Source organism: Hemiscyllium ocellatum (genome assembly GCF_020745735.1).
Source record: "Hemiscyllium ocellatum isolate sHemOce1 chromosome 27 unlocalized genomic scaffold, sHemOce1.pat.X.cur. SUPER_27_unloc_18, whole genome shotgun sequence".
Lineage (NCBI taxonomy): Eukaryota > Metazoa > Chordata > Chondrichthyes > Orectolobiformes > Hemiscylliidae > Hemiscyllium > Hemiscyllium ocellatum.
In genome coordinates, this window is record NW_026867485.1 from 369,053 (window position 1) to 395,824 (window position 26,772).

The 26,772-nt window shown below is 46.4% G+C and overlaps 1 protein-coding gene across 1 annotated transcript in view; it reads left to right on the top strand.

The window, feature by feature from the left end:
• The window catches only part of LOC132807536 (zinc finger protein 208-like), a 55,344-nt gene that overhangs the window by 5,941 nt on the left and 22,631 nt on the right, over window positions 1–26,772 (top strand). The window contains exon 3 of the mRNA XM_060821645.1: window positions 9,741–10,947. Within this exon, the coding sequence (XP_060677628.1) occupies window positions 9,741–10,947 (1,207 nt within the window). The remainder of the gene's footprint in view (window positions 1–9,740; window positions 10,948–26,772) is intronic.

The window sequence follows — 26,772 nt, forward strand, 5'->3', positions numbered from 1 at the left end:
AATGAGTAGCTGGTATCATTAGAAATTGTAAATTTTTTAGGGATGCAGGTACTGCGTTGTTCTATCAGCATTGTAAAGTTTCCTGGTGGAAGTGTGGGCTGTGTTCACTAGAAACGTTGTGGAGGTGTCAGTGTTGGACTGGTGTGCACAAAGTTAAAATCTCACAACACCAGGTTATAGTCCAACAGTTTTATTTGGAAGCACTAGCTTTCAGAGCGCTGCTCCTTCATCAGGTAGCTGTGGGGCAGGATCCTAAGACACAGATTTTATAGTAAAAGATCAGTTTCATGCAACTGATGGGTTATATTGAACAAACCTTGATTGCTGTTAAGTCTTCCATCTTTAGAATATGCTGCAGGTTTCTGTTCATTAATATGTAAATCTCAACTACTTTTAATTCATGTTCTCAAGATGACTTAAGGTTTTATAAAAATAGGTGACATCTCAGCTCAGACAATGCATGAAAGGTGTGAGGTTCGGTCTGTCTGTATCCCAATCTTGAATCAGACTGGTTCTATTTCCAAAGTATGAGTTGATAAAATATGACATGGATTGATTGCCTTCATTAACTGCCTGCCGATGTTTCCACAAAAAGCACACATTGAATCTATCTGCAAATATAATACTGCAAACGCAAATTCATCCCATGGACTTGTATGTATGTGCGTGTATGAGAGAGTAGTGAGAGTGCGTGTATTTTTGCATGTGTGTATGATGGAGTATGAGCCTGTAAGCGGGTGTGTGCATTGGTGGATTTGTGTGTGTGTCTGAGAGAGACCATGTGTATGAGAGAGGGTCTGTGTGAGTATGAGAGAGTGTAGGGTGTAGTGGGGTCACCCAAGGTTATCCTCATGGGTTCTGAACTTGGCCATCAACCTCTGCTCGGCCACTGAAAACAGTTAAGCAGTGACACAACACACATCGGAGAGGACAGAGTGGCACTTGTCTCTCAGAAGGTGGGAGGCTCTGGATGGTATCATCCAGGATAAACACACGCTGGAGGACCTTCGGCTCAGACAGATTCAGCTGGAAGCCAGGCTGCAGACACGGTGGTGGGTGGGGGGATCTTAACCGGACACTTTATTCTGGGAGACGGTCATTCCCCTCAGGACAGCTTTCTGATTGCGTCAGGGATTGTCTCCGTTCTCTGCAGTTGCCAGCAGGAGGCCAGATGATATTATTGTCTGTCTGGTGCCAGGATTCAGGAACTGATAAGAAGAGGGAGAGAGAATGGATGGTGATGACTCTACCTGGGAAATGGCTTATTATTAAAATTAAGAATAGCTAAAATGATATATTGAGAAACATTATTAAAGCATGTTCAATTTCATAAAAAAGCTGCAGACATCTTTTGAAACTCGCATTGAAATATGTACAGTTAGGCCACAGTTGAGGACGGGCTGTAATGGGTGAATGGCCTATTCCTAGTCTTGTGAAATTGGCTCTGACTACGTCGAAAAAGAATCATAGAGTTGTAGAGCACAGAAAGAAAGCCTTTGGTCTGGGCTGACCAGATGTCCTAAATTAATGTAGTCTCATTTGCCAGCACTTTCCACATATCACTGTAAACCTTCCTGTTCATGTCCCCATCCTTATAAATGTTGTAATTGTACCACTTCCTCTGGCAGCTCATTCAATACACGGACCACTCTCTGCGTGAAACAAGTTGCCCCATAGGATACTTTTCCCCTCTCACCCTAAAACTAATGTCTTCTACTTCTGAACCTCCCCACCCCAGGGGAAATACCTTGTCTATTTATATTATCTATGCCCCTCATGATTTTATAAACCTCTATAAGGTTACCCCCTCAGCCTCCAATACTCCAGGGAAAACAGCCCCAGCCTATTCAGCCTCTCCCTGGAGCTCCAACCCTAACAACATCCTTATAAGTCTTTTTTTATCCCTTTCAAGTTTCACAACAGTCTTCCCACTGAGTGAGCAATAGGCTGTGAACAATCTATTTTTGTTGGGGTGTAAGAGAGGGCGTTTCTTGAGGCCAATTAACTTTCACACTGTTTTTATTTCTAATCCGAGGTCCCTCCAAATTTTTCCCCATTTACCCTAAACCTTTGCCCTAAGCCTTAGGACCCCGACCCTGGAGAAAAGATATACAAAAGTTGAGCAGCCAAACAAATGCAGTAGGACTAAGAAGTCGAGCCACAGATGGGGAAAAGAAAGTGGCTCCAGCCTTTTTATCTCCCCCTGACATTTGGACACTTCAAACCTGTCAGTAATACCAGCTCCCAGGATCTCCAGCCTCTCTGTGGCAGCAAGCACTGCGCATGCTCCTCGGAGTCAGCAAAAAATCTGCGCCGCCAGCTGCTCGGTGTCCGCGCACACGGCTCGCGCCCTTCTTTTGATGGACCAATAGGAAGCACTGGAGGACCGGAAAGCGACTGGTCCTCCTGCCAATCAGAGCGCCCCTATTGTCTGAATGCGGAAGTTGGAACATGAGCTTCGGAAGTTGCTGTTGTTGCTCCTCTCTCTGAATAAAGATTGAACTTCACTCCAGATTGCAACCTCCTTCCTCTGTCCAACATCTGTGAGTACGGCACTCTCTTTTCTCACCATATTTTTCGTTTCTTTTCTAAATTCTGAGCTTCAATTGTTGACTTGCAGCAACTGAAAGGAAATGGGGTGAATCGGGGGTTGGGGGAACAGACTCTGCAAATGTTGGTTCAGGTCTGTCTCCATTGGCAAACGCAATAACACAATGTAATGATCTTGCCTTTGCTGTGGAAGAAAATGCGGAAAAAAGGTCATTGTTTAGATGCTTATATACTGGGCTGTGGAGAAAGTGAGGGCTGCACATGCTGGAGATTAGTCGAAAAGTGTGGTGCTGGAAAAGCACAGCAGGTCAGGCAGCATCCGAGTAGCAGGAGTGTTGGTGATTTGGTCACGAGCCCTTCATCAGGAATGATGTGTGGATGTACAATGGGGTCTCAGCAACCTTCCACACCAGTCACTGCCAGTTGTCAGACAGGGTGTAGCAAGCAATCAGCAAGGGAAGTGGTATATTAGCAGGAATTCAGAAGTTGGGATGGCTTTCTGTGATCAGGCAGTCATTGAATATATTCAAGCCTGCGTTCATCTGATTTCTGAACAACAAAGAAGTGGATGGTGATGGGGGAAGGCAAAAATAATGGTTTTAAGACCAGAACAGTTACAGTGTCATACAGCACAGAAATAGACACTTCAGTCCAGCTAGTCCATGCTGGCTATATTATAAACTAAACTAGTCCCACATAGTTTGGCTCTTATCCCTTTGAACCTTTCCTCCTCATGTACTTATCCAAATGTCTTTTGAATGTTATTACTGTACCTATATCCATCACTTCCTCAGGACATTGATTCCACACACAAACCACTCTTTTTTTTCAAAAAAAGGTGTTCCTCATGTCTTTTTTAAAATTTTTCTCCCCTCTCCTTAAAAGTTTGCTCCCTAATCTTGAAACCCCCACCTGAAGGAAACAGCACCAGCCACTCACCTCATTGATACCCCTCTTGGTTTTATAAACTTCATAGGTAACCTCTCAACTTCCTGTGCTTCAGTGAAAAATGTCCCAGCCTATCCACCTAGATGTAGGTATATTCACATCCAGTTATGATCTGTTCGGTGCTGGTGCATGCTCAAAAGACCAAATGGCCTACTCCTGCTCCCAATTCTCTCACTCTGTGTCCAAGACAGCAAGAGACCATAAGACAGAGGAGCAGAAAGTAGGCCATTCAGCCCATCAGGTCTGCTCATACCACACAATCGTGGCTGATATGTTTCTCAACCCCATTCTCCCACTTCCTTCCTGTAACCCTTGATACTCAAGAACTTATCTATCTCAGTCTTAAATATCCTCAGTGAACTGGCCTCCACAGCCTCATGTGGCAATGAATTCCATGGATTCACCAGTCTCAGGCTGAAAAGTTTCTCCTTATCTCCCTTCTAAAAGGTCTTCCCTTTTCTAGTCCCTTTCAGTTCCTGGTCTCTCCCACTAATGGAAACATCTTCCCAATGCCCACTTTGTTTAGGCCTTTCAATGTTCTGTATGTTTCCATTAAATCTCCCCTGAGTGAGTGTGTGGGCCTGTGTTAAGGACTAATCCAGACCACTCAAAACATTTTTAAGCAGGCAGCCCCAGACCATAACTTTGTAATTTGGTTTAGTCAGTGTCTAGTGAAAATTATCTGGAGTAAATGAGCTCAGTTGACTACTAGATTTTAAAACAGTCAAAAAATGTATTCTCAAAATTATACAATGCAACACAAAGATCAGAATAAAGAACTCCTACAGAACTCAGCCTATCCAACTAGACTCAGTTATGCTGTTCTGAATATACACAACTGTCCCAATGAGCCAACTCCCTTTGAAACCCATTATAAATGGGACACATGCTTATAGGTTGAAGTTGAGAGACAGGAAAGAGAGAGAGAGTTTCCACACAGCTCCCTGTTGAACTTGCAACCAGTTCAAGACTGAACTAAAACTGCTCAGGTCACTTCTAAAACATGACCAATTTGGCCTGAAGTCACATGTGTTTAGATATAAACAAAAGGCCTCTCAAAATTCTTTTCATCTCTGTTCAAACCAGACTGATCAGAACCTGGCTGGTTTATTACCTCTCTGAAAAAAGTCATGGACAGCATCTCCTTGAGCCAGGGAAAAGCTTTTAGTCCAAAAAAGGAACTAGCTTTGTGACACCTGTTAATCAGCATGAACCAGACCCTTCAGGATGAGATGCAGCAGGAAATAGGTTCAACAAAGTGAGAATGGAGGGAGATTGTGTGGGATGGAGATTTTCAGCTTCCAGGGAATTAGAGAGGAAAAAGAGTTTGCTGTAAATTAGAATTGATCGGATGGGCCAATGGGCTGAGGAGTGGCAGATGGAGTTTAATTTAGAGAAATGTGAAGTGTTGCATTTTGGTCAAGCAATCCAGGCAGGACTGACACAGTTAAGGGGAGTGTCACAGAACAGAGAGACCTTGGAATGCAGGTTCATAGTTCCTTGAAAGTGAGTCTTAGGAGGTCATGGAGTGGCTGTACAGGACATTGGTTAGACCACTTTTAGAACACTGTGTTCAGTTCTGATCTCCCTACTACAGGAAAGATGTTGTGAAACTTTGAAAGGGTTCAGAAAGGATTTTCAAGGCTGTTGCCAGAGTTGGAGTGTTTGAGACACAGGAAGAGGCTAAATAGGCCAGGGATATTTTCCGTGGAGCATTGGAGGTTGAGGGGTGACCTTATAGATGTTTATAAGGGGCAGGATAGGGTGAGTACCCAGGTTAGGGGAGTTCAAAACTAGGCAGCATATGTTTGCGGTGAGAGGGAATGATTTAAAAGGGACCTGAGGAGCAACTTTTTCACAGAGGGTGGTAGAGGCTGATACAATTCCTACAAAATTTAAAAGGTATCTGGATGGGAATATGAAGAGGAAGGGTTTAGGGGGATATAGGCCAAATGCTAGCAAATTATTTAGATTAATTTAGGACGACTTGTTGGCACAGATGAGTTGTGTCGAAGGGTCTGTTTCCATGCTGTATGACTGTAATCGTCTTTGGTGAAAGCAGAAGTGTGGTTGTGAAGACTGGACTTTCAGAGCAGCTTTCAAAGATGCTTTGCCTTGACTGAGAACAGAAGAAGTTGCAATTAAATCTTTCATTTGTGAGACAGCAACTGAATGAGTGAATATATCCTGGAAAGTGGAAATTCATTGAACTGTGGGGATGAAGCCCTACCCTATCCAGTCATTTCTGCTGGTAGGTGAGACCAGGCTTCAACATGAGGGGGAGTAGATTTAGGAGAGAGATGAGGAGGAACTGCTTTTCCTGGAGAGTAGTGAATCTATGGGCAATTTAGCCCGGCGAATCCAAATCAAGGCCAGTGAGCAATGTCGTGATCGGGAGAATTAACATCAGAGAATGATAGAAAGGGACAACGAGAGTAAATATACCAGCAATCAAAACTGGATTCTAAAGATCACAAAAATTGAAAATAAAAACGGTGTGTCTGAATGTGTGCTGCATTGTAACAAAAGCGAATGAATTGACTGCACACATTGAAGAGAATAATTATGATCTGAGACTCCTGCCAGAAACTTGGCTTCAGAATGACAAGGATTGGATTCTGAATATTGAGGGAAGAGTCAAATGGAAAGCAGGATAATGGGAGAGGTGCTAATGAAAGCACAGATCACAGGGGAATCTGATGTCAGCTCGGATTTCAGGTCCTGGTTTCTCTGTCTTCTGTTGATTTTCCTGTTCCAACAGAGTAAGATGTGGGACTGCTCTCAGCTCTGCTGGATTTCTGCTGAAGCTTTGACCCCATCCCCCCCACCCTCACCCCCACCCCTTTACACCTTCTGGAACAATAAAACATTCAGTCAATTGAGACCCAACCAACAGTCTCCCAATCTCTCAAACCAATCAGACACAAGAGTGTAGTCATTGCATGGAATCAAACAAGAAAAATGAAACAAAGTTAAAAATATATAGGTGCTTCTGCTTAATTAGATTAGATTCCTATAGTATGGAAGCAGGCCCGTCCACACTGATCCTCCGAAGAGTAACCAACCCAGACCCATTCCTCTACATTTACCCCTATCTAATGCACCTAACATTATGGGCATCGTGGGTGGCACGGTGGCACAGCGGTTAGCACTGCTGCCTGACAGCGCCAGAGACCCGGGTTCAATTCCCGCCTCAGGAGTTTGCACATTCTCCTCATGTCTGCGTGGGTTTCCTCCCACAGTCCAAAAATGTGCAGGTCAGGTGAATTGGCCGTGCTAAATTGCCCGTAGTGTTCGGTGAAGGGGTAAATGTAGGGGAATGGGTCTGGGTGGATTGCGCTTCGGTGGAGGGCTTGTTTCCACACTGTAAGTAATCTAATCTAAATTTAGCATGACCTGACTGTGGGAGGAAACTGGAGTACCCGAGGAGAATGTGCAAACCCCCTGAGGCGGGAATTGAACCCGGGTCCCTTGTGCTGAGAGGTAGCAGTACTAACAACCACTGAGCCACCATGCTGTCCCAAATGTTTCTTCATTGGGAAGTAAACCAGAAATAGAGCTTTCCCAGGATTCTTATAAGTGCACTACTTGAGGAATACTCTCTCCCTCACATCTAACTATTATCACCCAGCTGTGATTTACAACAATATTTACACCAACGTAAATAAAGCATCTGTTATCGTATAGACATAGAGATATACAGCACGGAAAGAGACTTTTTCTCTCCCTCATGCATGCACACACGTAATTGACAGAAAGTTTTACATAATTACATATGTAAGATTTTCACAACTACATGACGGCTGGAGGAGGAGCGCCTCATCTTCCGCCTGGGAACCCTCCAACCACAAGGTATGAATTCAGATTTCTCCAGCTTCCTCATTTCCCCTCCCCCCACCTTGTCTCAGTCGGTTCCCTCAGCTCAGCACCGCCCTCCTAACCTGCAATCTCCTTCCTGACCTCTCCGCCCCCACCCCACTCCGGCCTATCACCCTCACCTTGACCTCCTTCCACCTATCCCACCTCCATCGCCCCTCCCCCTAGTCCCTCCTCCCTACCTTTTATCTCAGCCTGCTTGGCTCTCTCTCTCTTATTCCTGATGAAGGGCTTATGCTCGAAACGTCGAATTCTCTATTCCTGAGATGCTGCCTGGCCTGCTGTGCTTTGACCAGCAACACATTTGCAGCTGTGATCTCCAGCATCTGCAGACCTCATTTTTTACTCGAAGATTTTAACCTACTGCGAATCCTCTTGCAAGGATGCCTTCCTTGAAGAAGCTCTCTTCCTCCCTCTACAAGGATTTCAGTGAGTCCCTCTCTCACTGCACCCCCCAGGTCATCTCCTCTGCACAGAAGCTCTTCAGCCACGTTCTCAAACAGACTCGTTACCACAGCCACATCTCCTTCCTCAGCACCTGCCTAAGGAACCGACTGATCCCACACGGACTCCGAACTACATTCCAACCAACAAAATTTGGACCCAACCAGGACAACCTGTACCTACAACAAATCCGAAGCCTCCAGCAACAGACCTCCCTCCGGATCCTCCGCTCCACCCTTGCAGCCATGCGTCGCCACTTACATACCTGCAACCCATTCTAAACGATGAAATACTTAATCCCGGTCTGTTTAATATGTAATTTCAATGGCAGGACGCTGTAATGTTTTTTCCATGAATTCTGTGCCTTATGACCTTATTCTCCACAATCACCTGATGAAGGAGCCGCGCTGTTAACACCAGTCCTTCCAAATAAACCTGTTGGGTGTTTGATTTTTAACTTTGTCCAGGTTAGGTTGGATTGGCCAAGCTAAATTACCCGTAGTGCCCAGGGATGTGCACGTTAGGTGCATTAGTCAGGGTGGTAGGGGGATGGGTGAAGGTGGGTTACCCTTCGGAGGGTCGGTATGGACTCCTTGGGCCGAGTGGCCTGCTTCCACACTCTGGGAATTCTCTGAAAGGAAGGGATTACCCTGTTGCAAACTGCAGGGCTGCGCAGGCGCAGTGCGCGGAGCTGTTGTCGGCCTTTCCCCGCCCCCTCGCTATATCTATGACGTCACAACGCGGAAGTGGCCCTGTCAGTTTCAGAGTGAAACTCCCTCCCTCTGGGCAACTCTTCATCCCGGGAGGGAGTGGGGGTAACATCTGTTCACTTGAAGCAACTGGAGTGATTCCAGGGAGGGGGCAGACTCTGCAAACTCAGGTATGTGTCTGAATTACCCGGGTGAGGAGGGACGGAGGGATGGGATGGGGCTGTTTTCCCCATCGCGCCAGAGTCTGAAGGGTAACATTACAGACTTTTTATAAAAGCATGAGGGGCATGGATAGGGTCAAATAGACAAGGTCTTTTCCTTGGTATGGGGAAGTACAGGACTAGGGGGTAATAGGTTTAAGGCGGGGTTGGGGGGAAGACTTAAAAGGGATCTAAGGGGCAACATTTTCATGCAGAGTATGATGCGTGTAAGGAATGAGCTGCCAGAGGAAATGGTGGATGCTGGTACAATTACGGCATTTAAATGGCATCTGGATGGGTGTTTGAATAGGAAGGGTTCAGAGGGATATGGACCAAGTGCTGACAAATGGGACTAGATTGATTTTGAGTATCTGGTTGGCATGGAAGAGATTGACCGAAGGGTCTGTTTCTGTGCTGTTTATCTCTATGACTCTGGCTTTCTACTAACATTTGCCACGTCTGTATGTTCAGTTTCTCTCTGGTGTCGGTGTTAATGCTTCCACCCCCCCCCCCCACTTCCCCGGGACGTTAATGTGAGAACAGAGGGGGAGCGGGAGGGAGAGAGTGAGATGGTGCTTTCAATTTTGCGGAATAACGAAGGAAACGAATGTTCCCCCAAAAGTAGAGTTGCTTGTTCTGAATTTCTATCCTGGACTGACGCTGATGACTTTTGTAATCTCTTTTTACAGAGTATTTGATGATCTGAGGACAAAAGTTTCAAAATTAACTGAAGAAGGGCTTATGCCTGAAACGTCAACTTTCCTGCTCTTCGGATGCTGCCTGACCAGCTGTGCTTTTCCAGCACCGCACGTTTCAGCACCGACAGTCCAGTAACTACAATCCTCACTTTGTCGTCAATGTCTGACAGTCATTCAATCCATCGAGACTGTAATAATTTTTTACTGTGATTCTGTGAGAAGGAGCAAAGTTTTTTGGTTCCTGTTTAAGTACGTTTTCAGCATCAGTGGGACTGGATGAGAGACCCTACTGTTGCAGCGCATTGAGTGTGAAGCCAGAAACAGCTCTACGGCCTGGAAAGAGGAATTCACGGTGAGGAGGGGCTCTACACGCATTTGTGTACAGCTGAAGCTGCAGCCATGGAGAAACCTGAGGAATCCCGCCCCGAGGAGGAATCGTGGAAGTGTGGTGACTGCGGGAAAGGCTTCCGTGCTCCATCTGCCCTGGAGATTCATCGGCGCAGTCACACCGGAGAGAGGCCATTCATCTGCCCCAAGTGTGGGAAGGCCTTCAGCAATTCCTCTGCCCTTATGAGGCACCGGTGGGTCCACACAGGGGAGAGGCCCTTCAGCTGTCCCGATTGTGGGAAGGACTTCAGCTATTCTTCTGACCTGCAGACCCATCGACGGGTCCACACGGGGGAGAGGCCGTTCTCCTGCACTGTGTGTGGGAAGGCCTTCAGCACCTCCTCCACCCTCCTGACCCACTGGCGGGTCCACACTGGGGAGAGGCCATTCACTTGTTCCGAGTGCAGGAAGGGATTCACTCAGGAGGGCAAGTTGCGGATGCACCAGCGGGTCCACACTGGGAAGAAGCCTTTCAGCTGCCCCGAGTGTGGGAAGGCCTTCAACGATTCCTCTTCCCTTCAGACCCACAAGTGGGTCCACATACAGGAGAGGCCGTTCCCCTGCACAGAGTGCGGCAAGCTCTTCAGCAATTCCTCCACCCTGCTGAAGCACCAGCGGGTCCACACAGGGGAGAGGCCCTTCAGCTGCCGCGAGTGTGGGAAGGGCTTTACCCAGATGTCCGTCCTGCTGATCCACCAGCGGATCCACATCAGTGAGAAGCCTTTCTGCTGCCCTGAGTGTGGGAAGGGATTCACTCAGAAGGGCAACTTGCGCACGCACCAGCGGGTCCACACAGGGGAGAGGCCCTTCAGCTGCCCCAAGTGCGGAAATGCCTTCAGTGATTCCTCCACCCTACTGAAGCACCAACGGGTCCACACGGGGAAGAGGCCATTCCCCTGCCCCGAGTGTGGGAAGGCCTTTAGCAATTCCTCCGACCTGCTGAAGCACCAGCGTGTCCACACGGGGGAGAAGCCCTTCAGCTGTCCCGAATGTGGGAAGGCCTTCAGCGATTCCTCCGCCCTGGTGAAGCACCGGCGGGTCCACACGGGGGAGAGGTCCTTCAGCTGCCCCGAGTGTGGGAAGGGCTTTACCCGGGCAGCCACCCTGCGGAGGCACCAAGGAGTTCATGTGCTATCACAGGGGGATTGAAGGAGCGACTGCTGAGTGCCATTATGGACTGGGCTATCAACCCAGTTCTGGAACTCCCAGGTTTGAATCCCACCGCAGCAGATCGCAGATTTGGAATTCGGTCAGAAATCTGGAGGTCAGAATCGAACAATGAAACCATTGGGCGGGGTCGGGGGAAGCCCCATTCTGATTCAGTCACGTCCTTTTTAGGGAAGGAAACTGCTGTTGTTGTTCTCTCAGTCGTCCCAGCTGCATCCTTTACCTGGTCTGGCCTACACGTGACTGCAGACCTACAGCAGTGTAGTTGACTCCACCTGCTCCCACCCACTTCTTTCCCTCCCGGCAGATGGGCAGGGAGAAACTTACTTGGAGACAGGGTATGGGTTGAAATCGCTGAGTGAGGCAATACTTCCTCCAGGTTAAGGCTGTAACAAAGATCCAATTACAAAGGGACAAGTCAGTGGTGACCAATAGTAAAGAAAGTGGGGGGTTGGGCTTTGATCTTGAGCTGTTTAAAAAGCAGCTACTTTTTCAACACCTTTTTGCTGAGGTGATCTGGAGCTGTAACAAAGTTGGGTTGCAATGAAGGTAACCTGAACTCTCTGGACGAGCTGACCAAGGCCCTTGAGTCCTTCGAAAAGAATAAAACTCCCGGAAGCTACGGCTTACCGGTCGAGCTCTATTCCGCTCTGTGGGACTTGATTGGCCAGGACCTGCGGAGGTGTATGTCAGTATGCTTCGAGCAGGTACCATGAGTGAATCCATGAGGAAAGGCATCATCACCTTCATCTACAAGCGGAAGGGGGAGAGGGAGGAACTCAAAAATTGGAGACCAATTTCACTGTTGAATGCGGATTACAAAATCCTGTCAAAGGTAATCGCCAACCGGGTCAGGTCTGCTCTGGGGTCGGTGATTCACCCTGACCAAACCTGTGCTGTGCCAGGCAGGAAGATCACTGAGAGTATCGCACTCCTCAGGAATACGATCGCCTACAAGCAGGACAGAGGGTTGGACACTTGCCTGATCAGCCTGGACCAGGAGAAAGCCTTTGACAGGATATCACACAGGTATATGAAAGATGTTCTCTCCAAAATGGGCTTTGGGGAGGGAATCTGCAATTGGATCAGACTGCTCTACACCAACATCATCAGTGCAGTCTCAATCAATGGGTGGGAATCAGATAGCTTCCCAGTCCGATCTGGAGTCAGGCAGGGCTGCCCTCTCTCTCCTGCCTTGTTTGTGTGCTGCATAGAGCCATTTGCCAAGTCTATCAGGAAGGATGCAAGCCTGAGAGGGTTGACTATTCCTAGTAGCGGGGGCCTGCAGGTTAAGGCCTCCCTGTACATGGATGACGTTGCCATTTTCTGCTCAGATCCGCTGTCCGTGCGCAGACTCATGTCCATTTGTGACCAGTTCGAATGGGCCTCGAGGGCCAAGGTAAACCGAGGCAAGAGCGAGGCCATGCTCTTCAGGAACTGGGCCGACCAATGCTCGATCCCCTTCACCGTCAGGACCGACCACCTGAAGGTGCTGGGTATTTGTTTCGGGGGGGCTGGGGCGCGTGCCAAGTCTTGGGAGGAGCGTATCAGCAAAGTGAGGCAGAAACTGGGCAGATGGAAGCTACGGTCGCTCTCCATCACGGAAAAAAACCTGGTCATCAGGTGTGAGGCACTGTCATTGCTATTATACATGGCACAGATCTGGCCTATTCCCAGAATCTGTGCAGCTGCAGTCACCCGGGCCATCTTCCAGTTTATATGGAGATCAATGATGGACTGGGTCTGAAGGGACTCGCTGTACAAAGATCTGGGCAACGGGGGAAAAAATACACCCAATGCCACCCTCACCCTGATGGCCACCTTTGTGTGTGGCTGCATCAAGCTGTGTGTGGATCCCTGGTACGCAAACACCAAGTGTCACTACGTACTGAGGTTCTACCTGTCCCCGGTGTTGCGAAGGATGGGCCTGGCCTCGCTGCCGCGGAACGCTCCGAGTAGTTGGACCGTTCCGTATCACCTGTCCTTCGTGGAGAAGTTTATGAAGAAAAACACCTTTGACCACAAGTCCATCAGGAAGTGGTCAGCACGTAGTGTCCCTGAGACCCTTTGGAAAAGGAGAGGGCGGATCCTATCGAGTGGTTCCCTGAGCAGACTGTCAAAGCCATTTGGCAGAATGCCTCATCGCCAGAACTTTCCAACAAGCACCAAGACATGGCTTGGCTGGTGGTGAGAAGGGTTCTACCTGTGAGATCCTTTATGCACGCCCGGACTCTCTGCCGCACCGCACGCTGCCCTCGAAGCGGCTGCAGGGGGGACGAGACTGTCACACACCTCCTTCTGGAATGTGCCTACGCAGATGAAGTCTGGAGAGGAATGCAAGTGGTGTTTGTCGAGGTTCGTTCCGAGCAGCGCCGTGACGCGGGACTCCGTGCTCTACGGCCTGTTCCCCGGGACGCACACCGAGACAAATATCAACTGTGCCTGGAGGATCATCAACTTGGTGAAGGACGCTCTCTGGGTGGTCTGAAACCTGTTGATCTTCCAGCTGAAGGAGTTGACCCAGACTGAGTGTTGCAGACTGGCACATTCCAAGGTCCAGGACTACGTGTTGAGGGACGCGCTGAAGCTTGGGGCAACTGCCACTAAGGCACGGTGGGGAAAGACCACTGTGTAACGTCTGCCTGCCTAATGAAGAACAGGGGGCCCATGCAGTCATTTGGACTCTGCTGACACCTCAGCTCAATATATGGGCATATGATTGAAAAATGTACAGACCTGTATATAAAAATGATAAATTCTGATCTTTGTATGTAAATGTTTACATATGTATGGCATGACCAACTGTACAAACCATCAAATTATTTTATGAATATATTTTTGAAATAAAAAATTATTGTATCAGACATGCGAGCTGTGCAAGGTTACCTTATGACATCTCCCACTTAGTTTAGACTGGCACTTCTTTATAGGAACTTATCTCGGCACCAGACACCTAACTCAGCTGGGTAGGTTTCTCCCACCTGATGGACAGCTCAAGGCCTGTAGGAGTGATCAGTCAAGCACACACAGATCTGTCAATTAACTTCTCTTCCTTATGAATTATTGTCTTTCACTGTTATCTGTCTAATTAAGAACATGCAATGTTTTTGTAAACTTTTGTATAAAGGAAGCCACTTTGTATCAGTACATTGGAGTAGCCTGCTGGGGCACTTGAAGAGCTGCTACCCTACACTGCTAGGTTATTAGAACCTAGTTAGTTCAGCGTTTGGGTATCAGTGTTACATTGTAACAGTGATGCTACGAGTGAATAAAGGGGATGACTAAGATTAAACTAAACTGTCTGTAAGAGGTTTTTATTCCAGACCTCCAAAGAGTATGATCTTTGGGACGAACCAAGAAAGAGAGGCTTACGGGTTTGAGTCCATAAGGGCTTCCCTAGGCCATGTCAAATCTGTACTTTAACAATAGCAGGGGATAAAACAAGAAAAATGAAAGAAAATTAGACATAAATGCACATTTGGTGCTCATGCTTAAAGGTTGTTCATTAGATAGTAAACCAGAATTGGAGTCTCCCAGGATTCTTATCATGCCCTACTTGTGGAATTCCCACTCCCTTACATCTAAGTATTAGTACCCAGCTATGACTTATAACAATACTTTCATCAACAGAAATAAAACGTCTGTTATCTAATAGACATAGAAATATACAACACGGAAATAGACTTTTTGATCCAACACATCCATGCTATCCTATATAAGTCTAGTGACCCATTTGCCAGCATTTAGCCCATATCCCTCCAAACCCTTCCTATTCACACACCCATCCAGGTGCCTTTTAAATGCTGTAATTGTACCAGCCTCCACCACCACTCTGGCCTATTTACTCTACCCACCCTTCAGGATTGTATGAACCTCTACCCGGTCACCCTCAGCCCCCGACACTCCAGGGGCAACAGCCCCATCCTATTCAGCCTCTCCTTATACCACAAATTAACCAACACTGGCGACATCCTTATCAATCTGTCCTTCACCCTTTCAAGTTTTACAACATCCTTCATGTCCTATAGCAGGGAAACCAGAATCGAATGCAATATTTCAAAAGCGGCCTAACCAGTGTCCTAGACAGCTGCACTGTGACCTCCCAACTCCTACACCCAATGGATTCAATGGGCCAAATGGCCTTTTTCTGCACTGCAGGGATTTTATGATTGCTTCATATAGTGTATATCTGATATTCACTGTTGTACAGGCTGCATGGCTATGAATGTTCACCTTCTAATGTTGTAATGGAATTACATCCTGTATTTCTTGTAATAATTTTTATTTAATAGGTCAGCAGGAAGTCATTCAGCAACTTTACTGGCTTTCTTTTCTGAAGCACCCTTGACATGTCATTTTCAAAACCTTGACTCGGCTCCATTTCCAGCCCCTTGGTAGGAAGGTTGTTCCAGGTCATTGTCACCTAAATGAAGTTTTCCTCTTAATATATACTTCACGCTACCTGGCTGCGTGAGGGTTTTCGGGTTTTTGTGTCATGGATAATATATGATCAGCAGGTATCTGGCAATCTACAGGAATTGTCACCGATGTTATGTTCATTTGACTGGACTGACTGTGATCAATTATTTTGTGATTTTATTTGCAGGAAGACATGGGGAAAGAAATCTGAACCCAAAAGATACATCAACTTCTGGCAGAGCCACTTGATTCACTGGGACTTTAATATCAGCAGCCATTCACATCGAGAAGACATGTTTGCTTTTGTTTGCTTGAAAGATTTTGGACACTGGTGTGGCAGGAAGAATACTGAGACACCCGAGTGAGGGAGATTCAATGCGCTAACTGTGAAAAGTGCTTCATACCATTTACTCAGCTTGGAGGATCAAAATCTCACCCCTCACGGTGGGGAGAGACTGTGTACCCTTTCCGTTTGTAATTTGAAACACAGAGTGACACAAGGAAAGCTTCCCCCCATGTGGAAATGTTGGTACTGTGGGAGAAGATGCCCTTTCCTATCGATGTTGGAACCCCACAGACGCGTTCACATGGGGAAGAGGGGAGAGGCTGTTCACCCGTTCCGTGTGCAGACAGGGATTTAGTGAGACGGGCCATCTGCAGACACACCAGCGGGTCCATGTGGAAGAGATGCCGTAGAAGTGCTCCATGTGCGGGAGGGAGTTCACTCGGTCATCTACACTGCTGGCCCACCAGCGGGTCCACACCGGAGAGAGGCCATTCACTTGCTCACCGTGCTGGAAGGGCTTCACCCGCTCCTCCCACCTGCAGAGACACCAGTGAGTTCACCTGCCATTGAAGGAGCTTCAGCCGAATGCTATTATCGACTGCATTAATAACTCAGTTCTCGGGACTCCTGGGTTTGAATAGCAGACGGTGGAGTTGGAAGTCAGTCAGAAACCTGGAGTTCAGAACCTCATGATGAGAAAAACATCCCTATCCGATTCACTCATGTTTTAGGGAAGGAAACTGCTGTTGTGGGAAAGGAATCACTCAGCTGCAGGCTTTACCTGGTCTGGTCTACACGTGACTCCAGGCCCACAGCAGTCTGGTTGACTCTCGACAGCCCCTCGGCAAATGAGCGGGGAGAATCTTACTTGGAGACAAGGTATGGGTTGCAATTGCTGAGTGAAGCAATACTTCCTCCGGGTTACGGCTGTACCAAGGATCCAATTACAAAGGGACAACTCAGCTGACCAACAGCGAAGGAAGTCGGGTGCAGGGGAGTGTGTACGCTTTGACCTTGAGCTGTTAAAAATGCAAATAAGCTACTTTTTCTGTGCCTTTTTGCTGGGAGATCTGAAGCTGTAACAAAGTGGGTCACAATAAAAGTTAGGCAGCATCTGAGGAGCAGGAAAATCGACATTCCAGGCAAAAGCTGATTCCTGATGAAGGGCTTTTGCCCGAAATGTCGATTTTCATGCTCCTCTGATGCTGCCTGACCTGCTGTGCTTTTCTAGCACCACTCTAATCTAAACTCTGATCTCTAGCATCTGCAATCCTCACTTTTGCCACGATAAAGGTTACCTGAACTTACCGAAGGACTCAGACATGGAAGGCTATGAGATCCAGCAGGTTTTTCTTTGAAAGCTGCTCGTTTCTTTCAATCTCCAGTGTGAGGTTTCTAATTGAAGGAGCAGTCAATGTGTAGCTCGTATTATTCGAAATTGTTCATTTTTCAGGACTGCAGGTTCATCATTTCCTCAGCATTGTAAAGTTTACTGGCACCAGTGGGAGGTGTGGGCTGTTTTCATTAGAAACAAAGTTAAAAATCACACAACACCAAGTTATAGTCCAACAGGTTTATTTGGAAGCACTAGCTTTTGGAGCGCTGCTCCTTCATTGGGTAGCTGTGGAGCAGGATCATAAGACAGAGTATTTGTAGCAAAAGTTCATTGAATGTTATATTGAACAAACCTAGATTGCTTTGAAGTGTTTCATCTTTAGAATGGGTTTCAGATTTCAGTTCATTAATATATAAATCCCAGAACTTCTTTTAAGTCACACTCTCAAGATAACTGAAGGTTTTATAAAAAGAGGTGACATCTCAGCTCAGACAATGCATGAAAGGTGTGAGGTTTGAGCCTTTCTTGAGTCAGACTGGTTCTATTTCCAAAGTAGACATTTATAAGATATTACATGGAGTAATTGCCTGCAGATTGTGCACTTTTTGAACAAAATAGAATGTATCTACAAATATAATTCTGCAAATGCAAATTTACCCCATAGTCTTATGTGTTTCTTTGCTGCACAGGACCTCCAACCAACACTATACACCAGATATATTGATGATCTTTCTTCCTCTGGACCCATGGTGAGGAGTCACTGAACTAACGACACTGATATTAACATGTTTCATCCCACCATCACACTCACCATGGACTACTCTTTCATATCTGTCTCATTTTTGGACACATGCGTCTCTATCAAGGATGGGTATCTCAGCATTTCTCTGTACCGCAAACCCACGGATAACCTGACAGTGCTACACTTCTCTAGTGAAACATATTAAATAACCATCCTCTATGGACAAGCCCTTCACATACACAGGATCTGTTCAGGTGAGGAGGAACGTGACAGACACTTGGAAGTACACAAGCATGCTCTCATAAGAACGGGGTACAATGCTCAACTCATCAACTGCCACAGCGAGAAACTGTAATGATCTTCGGAGACAGACATGAGCTGCAACCAATATGGTTCCCTTTATTGTCCAGTCCTACTTGGGAGCCGAAACACTATGTCATGTTCTTTGCAGCCTGCAACATAGTACTGATGCGGATGAGCACCTCGCCAAGTCCTTCCCCATACCTCCACTTCTCGACTTCAAACAACCGCCAAACCTTAAACAGATCATTGTTCACAGCAAACTGCCTGGCCTTCAGGGCAACATGATACAACCCTGTCATGGCAGACGATGCAAGATGTGTTAGAGTGATGATATGTTACCATCATGACACGTGGGGACACCACCCACCATGAGTAAGGCAGGTACTCACGTGACTCAGCCAGCATTGTTTATCTCATACGCTGCAGGCAATGATGTCCTGAGGCATGGTATCTTGGCGAGACCGAGTGGAGGCTGCAGTAACGGATGAATAGACACTGTACAATCACCAGCCAGGAATGTTCCCTCCCAGTCGGGGAACACTACAGCAGTCCAGGACATTCAGCCTCGGACCTTCAGGTGACCATCCTCCAAGGCAGACTTCAGGACAGGCAACAATGGAAAGTGGCTGAGCAGAGGCTGATAGCCAAGTTTGGTACCAATGGGGATGGCCTCAACCAGGACTTTGGGTTCATGTCACACTACAGGTGACCCCACTACACTAAACACTCTCCCACACATACATGCACACACGCACGCATTCACACAAACACATGCTCCTCCACACCAACACACTCATGCAGACCCTCTCTCATACACATCCACTCTCTCAAATGCTCACACACACACACCCTCTCACAGCCTTATACCCCATTACACTCACACTCACACACAGACACAGTCACTTGGTTTCCCCGGTACACACACACACACCCTCTCACAGACTTATACCCCATTACACTCATACACAGACACAGACACGATCACTTGGTTTCCCCGGTACACACACACATATAAATCAGTCTGACGTAACATTGGGACACAGGCAGACTTTAACTTAACACCTTCAATGCATTATCTGGTTGAGAAGACACCTATTGTGAAAACCTATCTTGAGAACTTTTAAAAAGTTTTGGGATTTATGTATGAAGGAATCAAAACTAACGTGGTCATTCTAAAAGATGATAGAAGTAAGCTACATTTGTTTAATATTACATCCCATGACTCTGCAATCCTGTTGCTCAAGAGACTGTGTATTATGATTCTGCTCCACAACCACCCGATGAAGAAGCAGCGCTTCGAAAGCTAGAGATTCCAAATAAATTGGAAATAAATACATAAATGGTTGGACTATAACTTGGCATTGGGTGATTTTTAACTCTGAAAATCTGTCAGTAATAACCAGCATCTCCATACTGCTCGTGTTGCTCATGCGACACGGGGAAACGCCCCACGGTCTTGTTTTGGTGAACCAATGGGACGCTCCGGAGGACCGGATGGGGACTGGTCCTCCTGCCAACCACAGAAAACCCATAGACTGGATGCGGAAGAAGGATCATGTGCTTCTGAGTCTCTCTCTCTCTCTCTGTCTCTGTGTTACGATTGAGCTTCAGCCCAGACTGCAACCTTCTTCCTCTGTCCAACATTTGTGAGTACAGTGCTCTCTTTTCTCACCCCATTTTCCATTCCGGCTTCAGCTGTTGACTTGCAGAAACGGAAGCGAAATGGAGTGAATCCAGGGAATTCAGTTCTGTGTCTCAATTGAAAAACACAGGGCAAATGCAGGAACCTTTAATCAGAAATGATATGTAGATGTCATTCTGCACCAATCGGTGCCAGTTGTCAGACAGATGCAGCAAGCAATCAGCAAGGCAAGTGGTGTATTAGCAAGAGGAATTGAGCTGAGAGGTGGGGAAGCCTTCCTGCAGTTAGGGCGTCGTTGAATATGTCCAAGACTGAGTTCATCTGATTTTTGAACAACAAAGAAGTGGATGGTTATGGGGGAAGGCAAGAAAAAATGGCTTTAAGACCAGTATAGATTGGTTACAGAAACAGACCCTTCAGTCCAACTAGTCCATGCTGATCAGTTATCCTAATCTTGTCCTATTTGCCAGCACTTGGTCCATATCCTTTAAACCCTTCCTATTTATAGACCAATCCAGATGTCTTTCAAATGCTGTAATTATACCAGCCTCCACCACTTCCTCTAGCTGGTCACTCTTGTGAAAAAGCTCCCCTTTGCTCCCTATTATGTCTTTCCCCTCTCGCCCTAAACTTTTAGTTCTGGACTCCCCACCTCACAGAAGACTTTGTCTATTTGCCCTATCCATGCCCCTCTGTAAGGTCACCCCTCAGCCTCTGACACTCCAAGGAAAACAGCCCCAGCCTATTTAGCCTCACCCAAGAGCTCAAATCTTTCAAACCTGGTAACATCCTGGTGAATTTTTTCTGAACCCTTTCAAGTTTCACAACATCCTTCTGATGGTAAGAAGACCAGAGTTGCACGCAATATTTCAAATGTGGCCTCACCAATATCCTGTACAGATGCAACATCACCTCCCAACTCCTTTACCCAATGCTCTAACCAAGAAAGGACAGCATACCAAATACTGCCTTCACTATCCTACACACAAACCACTTTAAATAAAGTACCCATTATGCTTTTTTCAAATCTTTCTCCTCTCTCCTTCAAATTTTCTGCCTAATCTTGAACCCCCACCAAGGGAAAAGATATCCGCCATTCACCTTATCTATACCCCTCATGATTTTATAATCCTCGATAAGGTGACCTCTCAACCTCCTCTGCTCCAGTGGAAATATTTCCAGCTTATCCACCTCGGTGTAGGTATCTTCATATCCACTTATGTTGGTGCAGACTCGACAGGCTAAACAGCCTGTTCCTGCTTCCAATTCTTTCTCTGTGTCCAGGAAAGCAAGAGACCATAAAACACAGGAGAATAAATTAGATGTCTCAGCCCATCGGGGCTGCTCTGCCATTAAATCATGGCTGGTAAGTTTCTCAATCCCATTCTCCCACTTTCTCCCTGTAACCTCGATATCCCCCTTAATACTCAAGAACCTATCTACCTCCATCTTAAATATACTCAGTGACTGGCGTCCACAGCCTTCTGTAGCAGTGACTTCCACATGTTCACCACTCTCTGGCTGAAACGATTTCTCTTTATCTTTGTTCTAAAAGGTCTCCCTTTTATTCTAATGCTGTGCCCTCAGGTGCTAGTCTCTCCTACCAATGGAAACATCTTCCCCATGTGCACTCTGTCCAGGCCATTCAGTATTCTGTCTGTTTCAACTAGATTCCACCCACCCCCTCCCGAGTGTGGGCCTGTTGATCAGCATGAACCAGACCCTTCAGGATGAGGTACAGCAGGGATTAGGTTCAGCAAAGTCAGAATGGAGGGAGTGTGTGTTGGATGGAGATTTTTCAGCTTTTTGGGGTGAGAGTGAAAGAAAGTTCAATATAAATTAGAATTGATAGGATGGGCTGATGGGCCAAGGAGTGGCAGAATGAGTTTAATTTAGATAAATATGAGGTGTTGCATTTTATAAGGCAAATCAGGGCATGACTTACACAGTTAATGGGGAATGTTGCTGAACAGAGACCTTGCAGGTTCTAGTTCCTTGAAAGTGGAATTGCAGGGAGACATGATAGTGAAGAAGGCATTTGGTACGTTTTCCTTTACTGGTCAGAGCATTGAGTATAGGAGTTGGGAGGTCATTGTCATGGCCGCACAGGACATTGGTTAGGCCACTTTTGGAATAGTGTGCGCAATTCTGGGTCCCCTCCTATGGAACAATGTTGTGAAACTTGAAAGAGTTCAGAAAAAAATTACAAGGATGTTGGCAGAGTTGGAGGGTTAGAGCGATAAGGAGATGCTGAATAGGCCAGGGATAGTTTCCCTGCAGCATCAGAGGCTGAGGGGTGACCTTACAGAATTTTATAAGGGGTATGGATAGGGTGAACAGCCAAAATCTTTTCCCCATGGCAAGCGAATCCAAAACTGGAAGGCATAGGTTGAGAGGGGAAAGATTTAAAACGGACCTGAGGGGCAACTTTTTCACACAGAGGGTAGTGCATGTTTGGAATGAGCTGCCAGAGGAAGTGGTGGAGGCTGATACCCATCCAGATGCCTTTTAAATGTTGTAATTGTATGTGAATAAGAAGGGTTTAGAGGGATACGGGCCAAATGCTGGCAAATGGGATTAGATTAATTTAGGATATCTGGCCGGCACGGATGAGATGGACTGAGGGCTCAGTTTCTGTGCTGTATGACTCTAATCATCTTCTGTGAAAGCAGAAGTGTGATTGTGAAGACCGAACTTTGAGAGCAGCTTTCAAAGATGTTTTGCCTTTACTGGAAGCAGAAGTTACAATGAAATCTTTCAATTGTGAGACAGCAACTGAGTGCGTCCAGGATTCTGGTGGAAAGTGGGAAATCATTGCACTGTGGAAATGAAGTGGTTTAAGGTTTACCAGCAGTAAGTAAAGTGTGCTGAGCAGGGAGCCTAGTGAAGGGTTAGGTGGATTTGAGTTAAACTGCTCATTTTATTCAGCCTTCAACATTGTATTTCCAATGCCGTGCATCAGAAGGAACAGTGAGTTAGTAACTGGTATCGTTAGAAGCCTCACGGGTTTCAGTACTGCAGGTATTGCATTGTTTCATCAGCATTGTGTTGCTCTTTGGAGGGTCGGTATGGACTTGTTGGGCCGAAGGGCCTGTTTCCACATTGTAAGTAATCCAATCTAATCATTACTGGCAGCAGTGAGGTGTGGGCTATATTCACTAGAAATGATAAAGCAGTTAGATAACACACATGAGAGAGCAGAGTGGGACTTTTAATTTGCAGAAGATGGGAGGTTCTGGGAGTTGAGATCCGGGACAAAAATAAGTGTGGTAAATCATAGAAGTCCTACAGTGTGGAAGTAGACTGTTCAGCCCCTCAAGTCCACGTTGGCCCCTCCGAAAAGCTGCCCCGTCACCCTGCCCCGCGCCCCCCCCCCCCCCCCCCCCCCCCGCAACCAACCACCAACTAATCCAGTAATTTCTGCTGGTGGGTGAGATTAGGACTGGAGGTCATGGCCTCGAGGTTAGAGGGAGTCGGTTTAAGACACAGATGAGGAGGAACTGCTTTTCCCGGAAAGTAGTGACTCCATGAAATTCTCTGCCTATGGAACCGGGAGAGACAGCTTCCCTAAGAATATTCAAGACACAGGTGAGTAGGTATTTGCATGGTGGGGATTTAAGGGTAGTTGGGATAATGCAGGTAGGAGGAGCTGAGACAATGGATAGATCAGCCGTGATCTTAATGAATGACAGAGCAGGCTTGACAGGCCAAATGGCCTACTCCTGCTTTAGTTACTATGAAACTATAACCCTGCATTTCCCATGGCTAACCCAGCTAACCTGCACATCCCTGGACAATTTAGCATGGCCAATCCAAATCAAGGCAGGTGAACAATGTTGTGATGTGAAAATGAACATCAGAGAATGATAGAAAGGGACAAGGAGAGTAAATGTACCAGCAATCAAAGCTGGATTCTAAAGATCACTGAAGCTGAAGACTGTGTGTCTGAAGGTGTGCTGCATCATAACAAAAGTGAATGAATAAACTGCACACATCCAACAGAATAATTATAATCTGAGACTCCTTACAGAGACATGGCTTCAGAGTGCCAAGGATTGGATCCTGAATATTGAAGGGGTGTGTGATATTCTAGTCAAATGAGAAGCTAGGTAAAGGTAGATGCACTGCCAATCAAAGCACTGATAACATGGTAGTCTGGTGTCAGCTCGGATTTCAGGTCCTGATTTCTTTGTCGTCTGTTGATCTCCCTGTTTCCACAGAGTAAAATGTCGGTCTGTTCTCAGCTCTGCAGGGTTTCTGCTGAAACCTTTTACACCTTCCAGAACAAAAAAAATTCAGTCAATCAAGGCCCAACCCACAATCTCCCAGCCTGTCAACCATCCAGACAGAGAGAATCATCGTAGCAGGGAATAAAACAAGAAAAATGAAACAAAATTGAGAATAAATAGGTGCTTGTACTTAATGTTTGTTCATTAGGACGTAAACCAGAAATTGGTGTCTCCCAGGGTTCTTATAGTGCCCTAATTGAGGAATTCTCGCTCCTTTACATCTATGCCAGGTGCTGGCAGGTGGGACTAGCTTGTGTTGGGATGTCTGGTCGGCATGGACAGGTTGGACCGAAGGGTCTGTTTCCATGTTGTACATCTCTATGACTAAGTATTACCACCCAGGCATGGTTGATAAAAAATATTTGCATCAACAGAAATAAAGCACGTGTTATCAAATAGACATGGAAACATACAGCACGGAAATAGACTTTGTGATCCAACACATCCATGCTGACAAGATATTCTATGTAAATTTAGGTCCAGTTGCCAGCATTTGGCCTTTATCCCTCCAAACCCTTCCCATTCACATACCCATCTAGATACCTTTTAAATGTAATTGTACTGACCACTTCCTCTGGCAGCTCAGTGCATAAACGCACCACCCTCTGTGAAAACATTGACTCTGGGGTCACTTTTAAATCTTTCCCCTCCCACCCTAAACCTATGCCCTCTGGTTTTGGAGACCCCCACCCTGGGGAAATGTGCTTCCCTATTTATTCTATTCATGCCCCACATGATTTTATAAACCTTGACAAGGTTATCCCTCTGCCTCTGATGCTCCAGGGAAACAGCCCCATACTATTCAGCCTCTCTCTTTATACCACAAACCCTCCAACACTGGTGACGTCCTTATCAATCTGTCCTGCACCCTTTCAAGTTTCACAACATCCTTCCTACCCAATAACAAGGAGACTGGAATCGAATGCAATATTCCAAAAGTAGCCTAACCAATGTCCTGTACAGCTGCATCATGACCTCCCAATTCCTATCCCCAATGCATTCAATGGACCAAATAGCCTTTTTGTGCACTGTAGGGGTCTTATGATTTTATTGTGTCCCAGTCAATTTTAGTCATTATCTCTGGTGCATGGCGTGTCAGGGTGGGATCACTGGTAACAGAATTGAATGCAATACTGCAAAAGTGACCTAACCAATATCCTGTGAAGTGTACCAAACACCACCTTCACTGTCCTGTCTACCTGTGACTCCACTTTCAAGAACTCAAAGCCTGTCATAGAGTCATACAGCATGGAAACAGACCTTCAGTCCAACCAGTCCATGCCAACCATAATCCCACATTAAACCAGTCTCTCCTGCCTGCTCTTGGACTGTATCCCTCAAAACCTTTCTTATTCATGTACTGAAATAAATGTCTTTAAATTCTACCGGCATCCACCACTGCCTCAGGAAGTTCATTCCGCACATGAACCACCCTCTGTGTAAAATTAGTGTTTGAATAGCAAGGATGGAAAGGTTCAGAAAAGCTTTACAAGGATGTTTCCAGAGTTAGAGGGTTTGAGCTACAGGAAGGGGCTGAATAGATTGGGCTGTTTTCCCTGGAGTGTTGGAGGCTGAGGGGTGATCTTACTGTAAATTCATGAGGGGCATGGATAGGGTAAATAGACAAGGTCTCTTTCCTGGGATCGGGGAGTCCAGAAGTAGAGGGCAGAGGTTGAGAATGAGAGGGGAATGATGTCAAGTTCCATGCAGAGGGTAGTGCGTGTATTGATTGAGCTGCCAGAGGAAGTTATGGAGGCTGGTACAATGATAACATTTACAATGCCTCTGGATGGGTGTTTGAATAGGAAAGGTCGAGAGAGAGAGGGGCTGGTAAATGCAGCTAGATTAATTCTGGATATCTGGTCAGCATGGGCAAGTTGGACCGAAGGGTCTGTTTCCATGCTGTACATCTCCATGACATTGAGGTTGAATAAGTCCTGATCTGATTTGCATTTTCCAAAATGCAGCACCTAGCATTTATCTGAATTAAACTCCATCTGCCACTCCTCAGCCCAAGATCCTATTTTAATCAGAGGCAACCTTCTTCGCTGTCCACTGAATCTCCAATTTTGGTGTCATCTGCAAACTTATTAACTATACCTACTATGTTCACATCCAAATCATTTTTATAAATGACAAAAAGTAGTGGATTCAGCACCGATCCTTGTGGCACCACTGGTCACAGGCTCCAGTCTGAAAAGGAACTCTCCACCACCACCCTCTTTCTTTTACCTTCAAGCCAGTTCAGTATCCGGTTGACTAGTTCTCCCTGTATTTCATAAGATCTTACCTTGCTAACGAATCTTCCATGAGGAACTTTGTTTGATTGATTTCCTAAGCACAAAGCCATGCTGACTATCCCTAATTAGTCCTTGCCTTTCCAAATACACGCAAATCCTGTTTCTCGGGATTCCCTCCAACAACTTGCCTATCACTGATGTCGGCTCGTTGGTCTATAGTTCCCTGGCTTTTCCTTACCACCGTTCTTAAATAGTGGCACCATGTTAGCCACTCCAGTCTTCCGACACCTCACCTGTGACTAAGGATGATAGAAATATCTCAGCAAGGGGCCCAAGAGTCACTTGCCTAGCTTCTGGGGATTTATCTACTTTTTGTGTTTCAAGACATCCAGTTCTACCTCTAAGATGGTGACGTCTTGAAAAATGTCCACATTAATGTCCCCACATTCTATATCTTCCATGTCCTCCTTCACAGTAAACACTGATACTCATTTAGTATTTTCCTCATCTACTCCGGCTCCACACATAGGCTGCC